General features: G+C 36.5%; 1 protein-coding gene across 4 annotated transcripts in view; it reads left to right on the forward strand.

The window, feature by feature from the left end:
- Positions 1 to 13,573, forward strand: part of HDAC6 (histone deacetylase 6) — a 133,508-nt gene that overhangs the window by 79,115 nt on the left and 40,820 nt on the right. For all 4 annotated transcript variants that reach the window (XM_081756248.1, XM_081756249.1, XM_081756250.1 and 1 more), the window contains 2 exons: positions 1,387 to 1,516; positions 4,410 to 5,179. In XM_081756248.1, coding sequence (XP_081612374.1) covers positions 1,387 to 1,516; positions 4,410 to 5,179 — 900 coding nt within the window. The remainder of the gene's footprint in view (positions 1 to 1,386; positions 1,517 to 4,409; positions 5,180 to 13,573) is intronic.

The raw sequence follows: 13,573 nt of genomic DNA on the forward strand, positions 1-13,573 counted from the left end.
TGACTATTCATTGCCGAGAAAAAATGTAATCTTTAAATTTTACACCCCACGATTATGCCTGCTAGGCTAAAGGAGACGGTGATGAGGAGAAATGAATGAAATGGCGGAATGAAAAAAGTGTGAAGAAATGGGATAACCGCGAGAAAACCCACGCACATGATGTTTGTCCACCACAAAGCTCACTTGGCGTGAGCTAGGATGGAACCAAGAACCTTATGCACCAGAGGTGAACACTTTACCACTGATCCACCGCGCCCCCCTCATTGACGAGAGTATACGATAGAATATCATGAGAACTTTATTGAACGTTCCAACATTTCTCATTCTTACGCGGGTTACACTACAAATTTCAAATTAATTTAACTATAAGTTAAAATGTTATTCAGATAAAATGAATCAAGTTCTTGATAGTAAGGAGAGATTGTCAAAAGCAGTCTTTCAGTCCGAAGTGGCAACTATTGTGATGGTGCCTGCCAAAACGAGAGCTGCTGATTTTTCATTACGTACACTCGTACGTAGAACCTTTATGGTAATTCAAAAACACGGGACACGGTGACTCAATGGTAGATGCTCTTTTCGCGTACGAGAAGTCTTTTGAGTTCGTCTGTTTCCTCTCGTAGTCTCGTTCCTCCAATTATTTCACTATTATTATTTTTCATTGATCATCCTTCTCCTTTAGCATTAAGGGGGCGCGGTGGCTCAGTGGTAGAGCGTTCACCTCCGGTGCTTGGAATCCCTGGTTCGATCCCAGCTCGCGCCGTGTGGACTTTGTGGCGGACAAACACCGTGCTCGTGGGTTTTCTCGGGGTTCTCCCGTTTCCTCCCACTTTCTTCATTCCACCATTTTCACTCATTTCTCATTATCACCGTCTCCTTTAGCCTAACCGGCATAACCGTGGGACGTAAAACTCAAAGATTTCATTTCATTTTCCTTTAGCATTAAGGGCATAGTCGTGGGACATAAAAGTAGAAATTTTATTTCGTTTACCTAGCAGTTCAAGCATTACTAAACATATTAGGTTTACCATACCCGGCAACGGTTTATGTTTAGTCTAAGAACCACATCGTTCAGATCTTATAATATATATGCAATAAATTTGCATACAAATTGTATCTTCTAATGTGCTTATTGCATTCTTTTAATCAATACGAAAAGTAGTTTTAGTTACTCGTGCCTCTTAGTAGTAATATTTTCGTTTCGAAGCATAGACTAGCTACAATTTTTGGTGAGATTGCATTCGCCTCGGGTCATACATTAAGCAATCGTGGGACGTATATTTACTTTAATTTTATTTCGGGAGTTATGTACATGTCAGTGCTTTAGAACAGAATTGTTATGTAAATAATAGTATAAAGTAACGTGTCATTTTTTTATTAACATTCCAGCGTGGCATGGGTGACGGAGAATATATAGCTGCCTTCCATCAAATCGTACTTCCTGTGGCGTATCAGTTTAATCCAGAGCTGGTGCTTGTATCTGCTGGATTTGACGCCGCTGCTGGTGATCCTTTGGGTGGTAAGTACTAGTTCTAGATTATGTAGTTTTTATTGGACTACTGTTACTGATAAAATTATTTTCAACGTTCTATTGTCACAACTGAACCTTTCTTGTTGTAAGTTCTTTACAGTGAATGTTGCATGCCTCTGAAGCAGTGTATCATTTTTAGTGTAAATTGATTTAAGATCTAAGAAACGTGACTTACGTTGTATCTCTGTTTCTTTCCTTTAATAGAAATTTCAATGCATGTGGGCAATTGTTTATGCTGTATCAGCGGTCTCTTCCCTTTATATCTCCAATTGTGGGTTTGCTTTCCTATAAAGTATACATTTTACACAGAATATCTCGTAAACTTTTTGTATTAAATAAAAAACTAATTCTGACCAAAGCATATACTACTTAATAAATAGTTTCGGCAAAGTATCTTTACTTTCATCAGATATATTATCTGCTAGAAAACACGCGCTAGCCACTAGACTAGCGAGAAAAGCTTGGTTGGTTGGAGTTCAGCATCCTTTCGTAGCATCGAAGTTACATGAGACATGAATCTACAGTTTGAGATGGAGTCGGAACCACCGTAGTGCGTTCAGATTTTAAGGTTCTCCCATTGGGAATCGAACCGGGTACCCATCCACCTAAGATGCACACATTTGCATTGTATCCTCAGATCAAGGAAATTAATATACTGAAAAGATAAACCTCCAACTGATTCAAATCACAGGGTTCCCACCGACCTGGAAATCCTGGGAAAGTCAGGGAATTTTAGGTACCAATTTTTATTTCTCAGATCTCTTTCTCTTTTTGCCTTAACCCTGCTATTTGGTGCGGGATATTATAAAATACAATAGTTTGTTTTGCAAAACTTCCTTACGTACACGCACATTATATATATATATAAAGGAACCCCTTCGTCGGGAAATATACAGGGTGTTTCAAACAACACCGACAGCATTTGGCAGGTGATTCCTGACACCAAGGTAAGACAGAAAATATATACCAACCTGGGTGCACAAATGCTTCCTTTCGGAGTTACAGGCTGCCGAACACATGAAAAAATGAACTTTCAAGGTCCATAGATCCAAAACTTTGGGACCTACCGTAGTCAGTTCAACACCACTTAGGAATTAGTATGTAACGTACCCAAATTTCCATGTTTCAGAATCCTGCGATAGTTCCGCTGCAATTTTTATAGAGGTAGTTGGTGAGCACTTCAAATTATATGCCCATAGTGAAACTCCCTCTATAAACATTGTTCCGTGAGTACATTAGGATTCTAAAACATGTATTTTTGGATAGGAGATATATTAGTTCTAAGTGAAGTCTTGACCCGACTACGATAGGTCCCATAGTTTTGGAGCTATAGACTTTTATTTTTATTTATTTATTTATTTTATTATTATTATTATTATTATTATTATTATTATTATTATTATTATTATTAATTATTTTAATGTTTTCGGTGGCCCATAATTGCGAAAGAAAGCATTTGTGCACCCAGGTTGGTCTATACTTTTTGTCTTATCTTGGTGTCAGGAATCATCTCCCAAACGTTGTCGGTGTTGTTTTAAAACACCCTGTATAGTTATTTTTTATTTTTCTGCATTATGCAGGGTGTTCAATTGCCCTGATGTTCCTTTTCGCAGCATTTCAGATTTCTATATCTCTGCAATTATTTGTTGATCATCTTTTGTTTGTATGACATTTATCTTGATTAGATGACCCTCATCAAATGATATTTAACGTTGGAACGTGGTTTGCAAGTGTTATCAACCACTTTTCTTCGATGTTAAACTGTATCATGTGTGGTTGCATAATTACAGATATTAAAATTAGTGATAATGTGAAACTTACAAATGATAATCCTCATGTACAGGACATAACAGCTTAATATGCCGATAATTAGATATTTTCTATCAAAAAATATCTTCATTTTTTTTATCCGTACTTAAATCAGGGTTTCGATACCCATCTCCCTTTATAAAATTCGTTGTGCCGGTACGACCTAACTCTGAAATAGGGATATTTAGATAGAGAGTGTATAGTTCCTGTGATATTTCTTTAACCGCCTTTAATATGTTGTATAGTTTTCGAGCTATGCAGTCTCAAAGCTACACTTTCCTCGTTTTCGGCATCCCGTAACTTTGAAACGACGCGGTTTTCGCCCTATATTCATATGAACTTTTTTAATTGTTTAGGTGTGAGGATTTCACCAATGAATTTTGGCTACATAATAAACACTCTGTATATTGACATCGAAATTTGTAAGTTGTAACGTGGAAAAGTTGGAAAAGTCAGGGAATTCGTTTTCAGCAAATAAGGGGAAACCCTAAATTAGAGATGTACACTCATGTCCAAAATGATTGTCGCATATCTATAACTGTCTCCTTGTAAGAATATAATTTGATAATGATTTTGCAGGGTACTTTTAATAATGTTACTATGTGTGTAATCGCGAAATATATATGTGTGATAAATTTCATAGGAGAACAATTATAAATACGAAAATTAGAATGAGTAATACAAAATGTTGCTAAATGGACAAGAAAGTTTTATTTTCGTTTTATTATTCTTATTTACTGCTCTTTTGACATGAAATTTGCCACATACGTATTTTTGCCGATTATACACATACTAACATTATAAGAAATACCGGGCGAATTCGTTATCAAATTATATTCCTACAACAACATATTTATAGACATGCGACAATAATTTTGGACATGAGTGTACTATAATTCAATGCTGCTCCAGTTAGCAAACTAAATTACAGATTTGATATGTATGCGTAGTTGTCCAATACTGACTGCAAGTACTTCCTATTAGAAAAACAGGTTTAGCTGTGTTCATTTTAATGTGACATTAATTCTGGTTAGTGAATATGGTAGTTAAAAATGTATTATTTTTCTTTCAGGGTGTAAGCTTTCTCCGGAAGTCTATGGACACATGACTCACTGGCTTTCGTCGTTAGCCAATGGGAAGCTTATATTGTCTTTAGAAGGCGGCTACAATACCACTTCCATTTCGTATGCGTTAACAATGTGCACGAAGGCTCTTCTAGGAGATCCACTGCCTTGCTTAAAAGAAAAACTGATACCGGACGCGAGTGCTGTGACTTCCATCAATAATGTAATACAAGTACAGAAAAAGTATTGGTCTTGCTTCCAGTTTCAAGTGGCCTTACCTTTGGAGAATGTGCTTGAGAGTAGTGCTTCCAAAACGGTCAGCAACAAAGAAGTTAGTTCCTCAGTGTTGCAAGATTCAGGTGATAGTTCGTCCATTGGGAATCAAGTACCAGAATTACCTCTGACGAATTTGCATATTAGTGATCCAAAGGTAGAAAGAACTAACGTACCTGCAGAACACAGTGAAAGTGATGTAAGTGAATACCAAAGAGAAAGCACTAATTTGCTCACGACTGAGGATCAAACACCAGTGAGCTCACAAGAGCTTTGTGATTGTGTGGAGCGATCCCCAGAAAGGACAGGAGTAGAAATCACTCTGACGCGTAGTGTTCCGACGTCTGATAATGGTGCTGCGGGTGGTGGTAATCACGGGGACCAAGGTAACTCAGGAAGTAGCCAACAAGACGCACAGGCTGTTGCGGGTACTAGCAGTGGTAGTACTGCAGGAGCAAGTGGAGGCCGACAAACTCTGGTTGACTATTTATCAGAAAATATACACGTGAGTTTGCATGATTTTATTAATTTTTTGTTAAATATTTAACTATATATGTATGCATGTGCGCAATTCTAAGGAACAAGTAGCACAAGCTATTCTCGCTGTTTTAAGTACCGAATAGAAAATTATCTCTGCTGGTTTGGCTAACTAGTAAGGTAAAATACGCTTTAAGTTTTACTTTATGCTTACAAGTCGAAGAATACTTGTTAATCAGTGAAAGTATGTGTAAAAATACATTTTCAATAATAGGAAGTATACCAATTTGCAGTATTCCGAATTCCACAGCCTCTGTCGTATCATCAAATTCTACGGCCTTACCTTAATAATGAACTAAACCTATACTTATAACTTCAGAGAGAAAATGTGACCTTAGCATACACGTATATCTCTGTTGTATGTTTTGACAGTACATGATTGTTTTTATTATTCACATTGTCTAATGAGTTTGATGAAAGTAACAAAATATTGCTGAAATTGGAGCATAAATTATTAATATAAATGTTTGCTTTGGGTAGATTTTATTCTTATTTTAGTTATGTTTAGCTCCAAAGTCATATTGAACAGTATGTTAATGTAGTGAAATCGCCGTAACAGAGCTGTTTACAAAACACGTTCGGAAAGTAACTTCCGGCATGAAGTAATAGGAGCAGCGCTACCATCTTTGCACAGACTTGTGCAGTAGATCAATCTGCACCCAGCCGTGGTAGAGTGAAGGTTGTCTAATCACTAGTTCCACTTTTGTAACCTCTCAAGATGTGTGCTACAATAGAAAACCCCGCCAAGTGCGAGGTGCGAGCTGTTATACGTTTTCGTACGGCAAAACAATATTCGGTAGCAGCTGTTCATGGGGAACTTTGTGCCGTGTATGAATCAATGTGATGAGTGAAGGAGTTGTTCATGAGGGGGTTCGTTCATTTAAAAGTGGACGAATAAACATTCATGACGAAGAGAGATGTGGCAGCCCATCAGTGTTGACAGATGAACTCGTTCAGAAAATTGATGGAAGAGTTCGTGAAAATCGACATTTCACAGTCTCGGAGCTTTCCGATGAATTTTCACAAATTTCCAGGAATGTGTTATATGATATCAGCGTTTTGGTGATGATGAGAAGCTGAAAGATGCAGTCACAGGCTGGCTCAAGGCATAGGCAGGAGATTTTTATGCTGATGAAATTTCTAAGCTAGTGCACAGATACGATAAGTGTTTGGATGTTTACGGAAATTGTGTTGAAAAATAGGGCAAAATAGTAGTTTTCAGATGTATTTAATAAATTCTTATTTACTTTGGTTTGTCTTTTTTTAACCAATCGGAGGTTACTTTCCGAACGGCCCTCTTATTTTATTCAAAATATCGTACAATTCACACTGCTACGAAATGTATACTACTACAACAAACCTCAACAACATTGATCATAACGACCCTTTAGATCATGTTTAGCAATCAATTTTTCATACAATGCTTATTTAAATGTGCCTCTGTAACCATCGATATTTATAGAATATCCAAGGATTATTTTGTGTTGAGTTCACACATTGTTTAATGAGTGAGCAAATTTTTCCCTCCTTCACACTGGCCTTGCGTATAGTAGCCTCATAAAATAAATCAGGAGACAAAAGGTCTCAAAAATCAGACTAGTACCCGATCTAATGCGGGGGTATAGTGCTGTATTAGGTATCTCTGATACAACTGTGTTAGGTATTTTTAAGAATTATCTCCATGTTTCCTAAGAATAGATATTTGTGAATAATTATCTACAATATTTCAAAGATTAATCTACCGTCTTCTGGGAACAACAGTGCGAAATGGCCCCGCTTAGCGTAGTCGCTAACGCTCTCGCCTTCGGTGCGAGCAGTCTTGGGTTCAATTGCTGGTAGGGCACTCAGTCGAAAAAGTGTAAAAAGCTTTTTCAGGCCAGCCATCCTGAATGAGGTTTTTCTGGATTTTCCTCATTCACACAGGCAAATGCTGGACTGGTGCCTAACGTATAGGTCCCAGGCCGCTTCCTTCCTTCCTCAATCTTTTCTTCCTTCCCTTTTCCCGGATAGCGTGCTCACCGAGGGACGTCATCCCTCATACGTGACGGACTAAAATGGCGATAGATGCTGAAAGCTCAGAAATCTAAATCCTAACAGACTGCTAAGTTCATATGTTTCTATTTCTTACATACTTGTATTGAACATCATTGGAAGTGCGTATCTGCTATCAAACTGATTACAAACTTGAAAAAAAATTAAAGTGAAGGAATATATAGAATAAATTTACAACTTCAGTGGTTTCAACTAGCCAGTTTATAAACACTTACTTTTAGGTGCACCTAAATATATAACAGCTTTCCACACAGCGAAAATATCCTTGTAGATTCCTTTATGTTAGGTTAGTTTTTTCCTTTCTTTCTTTTTTCCCAAATTTATAAGATATAATCTGACAGAAGACACATACACACTTACAAGGATGTTCAATGCATTAAATATGCAAGAAGAAATAGAAACGCAAAATTCTTAATAATTCCCAATCTGTTGCTGCCAGAAGAAGACAGTCTTTGAAATATTGCAGATGATTATTCATTAATATTAAGCACTTTGCTATTAGCTGGCTGCACAATCGCATAGTCATCATCATCATCATCAACATCGTAGGTATTCTGCCATTATTGGCAAGTCATTTGCCTTAACTGAGAAGTTTCCATGTTACATGGTCTTCATCTGATCTCTTCGCCTTTACGTATGATTTTTCTGTGTTGATACCGTCCATCAATTGTAGCTTCCTTCTCCCTCTTTCTCTTTCCTGCCACCATGCTCTCTAGCACATCGCTCATGATACACTTCCTTCTTAGTCAATGTTCCAGCCAGTTTCTCTTCGTCTTTTCAATAATATCTAAACTTGTCATTTTCTTCCCCACTATTTCTAACACCTTCATTCGTTGTCCTCTTGACCCAGCTAATTCTCTTCATTCTTCTCCATACCCATATTTCTAAAGCTCCCAGTCGTTTCTCATCACGTCCATCTTTCTTCACTATAGTGCTGAAGAACATTTCAACCCCTAATGTCAATGAAATATTTTTCAAGTATAAGTTGTGTGCAGTAACTGTGTGCACTCCAAACTGCTAAGCATATTGAGCGTAATGGATTCATTTCCAAACATCCTATATAAGGGGATTAAAAAACGATTTTAAAAACTGAGCGATACAAGCTTATTTATTTGCACATCGGTCTTGTAGTTTCATTCACCTGTAAATTTCTGTGGAGAACCGGATACATGCAAATTACTCACCATAAAACAAGAACTAATAATTGTAATAAGACCCTGCATTCCAATGCAATATGTGTTAGCCCAAATAACTTCAAACCACTTCTATATTAGTTGCAGATATTCAATGTTAAGTACGTATATTCGAATTCTAATGTATCTACGTCCATACTAAGTAATATAGACGTATGTTCGAGAGCTAGCGTTCGCCTTCCATGACAGGCCAGTACTGTACTCCATCCATACATCCTCTATACAGAAGTCCAGCTATGTTCATTACATATTCTCTTACGAAGGGATTCCATCTAATACAAATTGGTTCGTATTACATCATTTTAGTGCCTATCTCTGAAATAGTAAAGCACGCATTGTTCATTAAATATCAATTTGCGATATCAACATTACATCATAAGTAATTTTGGCATAACATTTGCTTAGTTTTCTTTCATCCGACATGTTTACATTATTCAAAATATTTCCCGCTTAGTCATTTAAACCACATACAGTACATCATCCACCTGGACACTTCTGAGGTTTTCTGTTTTATTTAACTTCTTTTCATTTTCCCTCTTTTTCCGCCTCCTATCTACCTGATGAAAAGTTTTAGCGAAAGAACTATAGTGTACTTTTAACTGTTATAGTTAAGTTTTTACTATTTTCTGATAATATTGTTTTTATATATATACAGGGTGTTTCAAAAGTCCCTTACCACCCCTTTTAAAATTGAAATCGGCTGCTACTGCACGGGCACTTCTACTCCACAGCTTGACGATCTGCATGCGTTCTTCAGTTGTTAACGGCATGGTTCGCCACCTGCAAAAAAGAGGAATAATCACATTGAGTTGTCCGTAACTTCTCACCAAATAAAGATACATAAAATCTGATTTCAGATTTGACATTCTGAGCAAATTCTAGCCTAAGGTCGTGTATCACATGACCCACCTATCGTTCGAAATAATAATAATAATATAAAAATGAAATTCAGGGTGGCGGCCGCCCGTCTTACACCAAGTTCAATATAAATACATCCGTACGGATTTTAAAAGAGGTAGTAAGAGACTTTTGAAACACCCTGTATTTAATTTTTGTTGGAAATTTAGAGATAGTGAATGAGCTCGTGCACTACGAAATTGCAATAAGTAGCAACCGAAATATTTAATAATTACCTTATTTCACAATTTGATTACGCTTTACGCATGAAAAATGCATATCGCAGGAATTTGAAAGCAGATGAAAGAAATTTTAGTCTTGCTTTCCATAGCACGTCTAGATCATTTTATAGATTTATAGTCTGCACGTTGTTTGCATAAAATGCTATGGTATTCACTTCTAATTTTTTTACATACATATTTTTAAATATTACAAAATATGGTTATTCGACACTTTACGGCTTGTGGAAACTATAGTAATTTAGAATTGTATCGAGGAAATTTCTGGTACTAAGAAAAACTCCTAGCTACAGTCTGAATTATTTCTTACTTTCTTTTGGTTACAAAATAAGTCTTGACAGCAGTGAACACGCTATACGTCGGAAGTGACTGTTACTTTCAAGGTTTCTTCATCTTCGGAATAACGTATGCTGCAATGTATTTTTTCACGTATAAGCATGAAAAAATACATGGCAGCATGCGTTATTCCGAAGTCGAGATACACTGTACCTGGCAGTCCCTAATACTTTCAACTTCCCACCTACGCATCCGTGCTTACTGCTGACAAGTCTTATCTTTTGTCTACTTTGGACCCGCCTTTAAGTGAGATCATATGTGGGAATTCTGTCGGGAACATGTCTGGGAATTTTGCTGTGTGGAGAATCCGTTGTCCAATGCTGAAATAGACATTTTCCGGTGGCGTATGCGTGATTTCGTTCATGTAGATATGCACTGATCTTCGTGTTCGAAATGACACGTGTTTTAATCTAGTTTTAGCATTCTTTCGGATGGCCCTAGCTCTGAAACTTTACACTTTTCCGCACAGGTCTATTATGAATTTGATGTGGGGAATCACCTGTTGCAGTTTCTCGGTATAATTCATTAACACCCTGTGTACATATACATTTTAGTGTTTTCGAAGCACCGATGAATTTTCAGTTTTTTTAATTTCTATTTTTATTTTATTTTATTTATTTACTTTTTTTTTTTATTTATTTAGCTTCATAAATTGACAGCATACCATTGTCTGTATATTTGTATCTTTCTACTACTACTGTTAACAAATTAGTGATTTAGCCGAATTTTCATAGTTGCATTCATGGCACATCTACGTATTAAAGTAAATATACAACTACTTATTGTATTAATGGACAGGTTAAGCATGATGTATTTCCGCCAGTATTTGTTGTTTGTTTCCTCTGGGTTCTAAAGTCATAAGCTGCATATGGAACTTAAAATGATTTTATTTTGCATTGATTCATCTATATTATAAAATTGAAAGTGACTATGTTTGTGACTCTTAATCTCTTGAACCATTCGATCGATCTCGATCAAATTTTCAACATAGATGAGGTCCGGGGCTGGGATTTATATAATTTCACTTTGGCGTTGCAACTTAGGAGGAGGGGGGGGGGGGGGGCTATTTCGACGTATCGAAAATGTCATGTATGGATTTAGTGTCGAATCCATAGTTTCCGGGGTCGCTGAGATGAACAGTGACACTTCCGATATCGGTTAAATCCAAATCCAGCCCTACAACTTGGGGAAGGGAGAGGTGTGTTTATAAAAATGATCGAAAATGACCTATATTAGTGCCGAATCCATACTTTTCGGGATCACTGAGATAAACAATGACACTTCCGATGCCGTTTAAATCCAAATTCAGTCTCGCAGCTAGGGAAGGAGTTGGGTGAAATATATAAAAATGATCGAAAATGACCGATACTAGTGTCGAATCGATAGTTTTCGGGATCACTGAGACGAACGGTAACGCTTCCGATGCCGTTTAAATCCAAATTCACTCTATGTCCAAAATGAAACGTATTCTCCCGCGAAGAACGGGTATTCTGCCAGTAGATATTATAATGAAAGAGAGAATCGGAATTTTTGTTCAAGTTTTTAAAAGACGGAATTTTAAGGAGCAAACAAATCAAAGATAAGTAAGGAAGGGAAACTGATTTACATGAAAATAAAATAAAACTTACACTTGCTGCGTTTTCTGTACCTATCAGACGTATTGCTTGGAACCGAAATTGTGAGCTAAGATCCTTGCTCTTAGGTTGAGAACGAAAGTGACGAAATCATTTGATTCATCCTTAGGATGCATGTTTAATACTTACAGAGTTTCTTGCTCGTGAGTACAAATTTTGTTGATGTGGAACTACTAGCTGTTCTTTGAAACGTTTTCTGAAGGTGAAGTTATACCTTCCACTTCAACAAAGTGAAAGGAGATACTTCAGTATGATGTGCGCTCTAATTGTTATCCTACACTAGAAAAGGAACGTTTCTCATTGCATGCGTATGTTTGACAAAGAATCTTTTGCAAGGTGAACTTGCTTGTGATCTGTAGAAAAACGTTAAGTCTATAAATTCAAGAAACTCAAGATTGTTCATGGAACTCTACTTGTCCAGTGATAGTTACTGTCGCATAAGTTGATAGTGCTTGGAAGTCAGCTATTTTAAGCGCAATAGTCAATTAGCCACAGCAAGCATTTTGTTACTTCCAAACCATGGAATGTGCTATGCTTTATTCAGACAGCACTTTCATAAGCATTTGCATGAATTTACTAATTTCTCTCCATCTTTTTATAATTAACATGATTTCTTCTTTTCTTGTTAAATTCAAGCATTGTGCTCTTCTGTGAAAACACGTTGATGTGAAGTAGTAATCTGTGAAATACGTGGCTGTGCATATTGTGAAATAAAGATAGGCTGGAATTTTATTTTTAAAGAACGGTGATAGTAATGAATTTCTTTAGTGAGTGAGTGAGTGGTGTTTCGGCCAGGAACAACATATTCTTCTTGTCAAGTAAGATATCTACTTGAGAAATCATTTGTGTTCTTCATAGCAATAAACCTATACTTAGTGATTGTTCAGTGATTAAGATACATAATTTTACTTCCAAATAATATTTTAGACGGGAATGATGAACTATAATTGTAGAATATGCGATCGTCGAAGAAGAATGGAATGAAGTTAAGTGATATTTATTGTTTTTACTTCTGTCGTCTTAATAGAAGACTGATATTTAAGATATCTTATAATACCTCTATAATGTGACAAAGTGGTGCTATTGTGTAGTGAATTGCTAGTGTTTGTTTCGTATCTATTTTTCCAGGCTTTACTTGTAGTGGTTTATTGGAAATATAATCTACCTTTTTCCTGTAATCTATATATTATATGGAACTACAAGGAAAGTAAAAGGAAAATGTCTTCAGTCAATCACAGTATACCCAGGGATGCGAAATTTACATGCATTTAATTACACGTATGTTTTAAAATGACGTAAACTTTTTTTAAGTACTGATAGTGGAAAAAAAATGAAATCTTTGAGTTTTACGTCCCACAGTTAAGCCGGTTAGGCTAAAGGAGACGGTGATAATGAGAAATGAATGAAATGGTGGAATGAAGAAAGTGGGAGGAAACGGGAGAACCCCGAGAAAACCCACGCACACGGTGTTTGTCCACCACAAAGTTCACATGGCGGGGGCTGGGATCGAATCCGGGACCCCAAGCACCAGAGGTGAACGGTACTGATAGTGGAATTAGTATTCTTAAAGTACCTAGGTATAATATAAATAATAATTGTTTTGGATATACTTGTAAAATATACCTAATAATAGTCACAATACAGTTAACACATAATTTCTTCGGTTGAAAATGGAATGGCCATCGTCATTAAGTATGTATAAAATATGTATATCAGAGTGCGAATGGTAACTGATTATTTTATTTTGATGATAAGCTTTTGGCAAATGCCGACCAAATTTTGTGATCTGGGTACTGTGTATAGACCCAAAATTTTGTGCCCTCTGTGTATATTTTGTAAAATTCTCTTTGTTCTGTAGGGTTGAGCAAAATACGGTACACGGGAGATTGGACTTTTCCATAACCTTTTATTACAAAAAGTTCCTCTTGAATACAAATATATTACAATTAGTAAAATTTCCTCTAATTTAATAGGTAAGGAAGTGAAAGTAACCCAATGACCAGGCGTCTTA

The sequence above is a fragment of the Thermobia domestica genome, chromosome 4 (genome assembly GCF_964235325.1).
Source record: "Thermobia domestica chromosome 4, izTheDome1.hap1.1, whole genome shotgun sequence".
NCBI classification, from domain to species: domain Eukaryota; kingdom Metazoa; phylum Arthropoda; class Insecta; order Zygentoma; family Lepismatidae; genus Thermobia; species Thermobia domestica.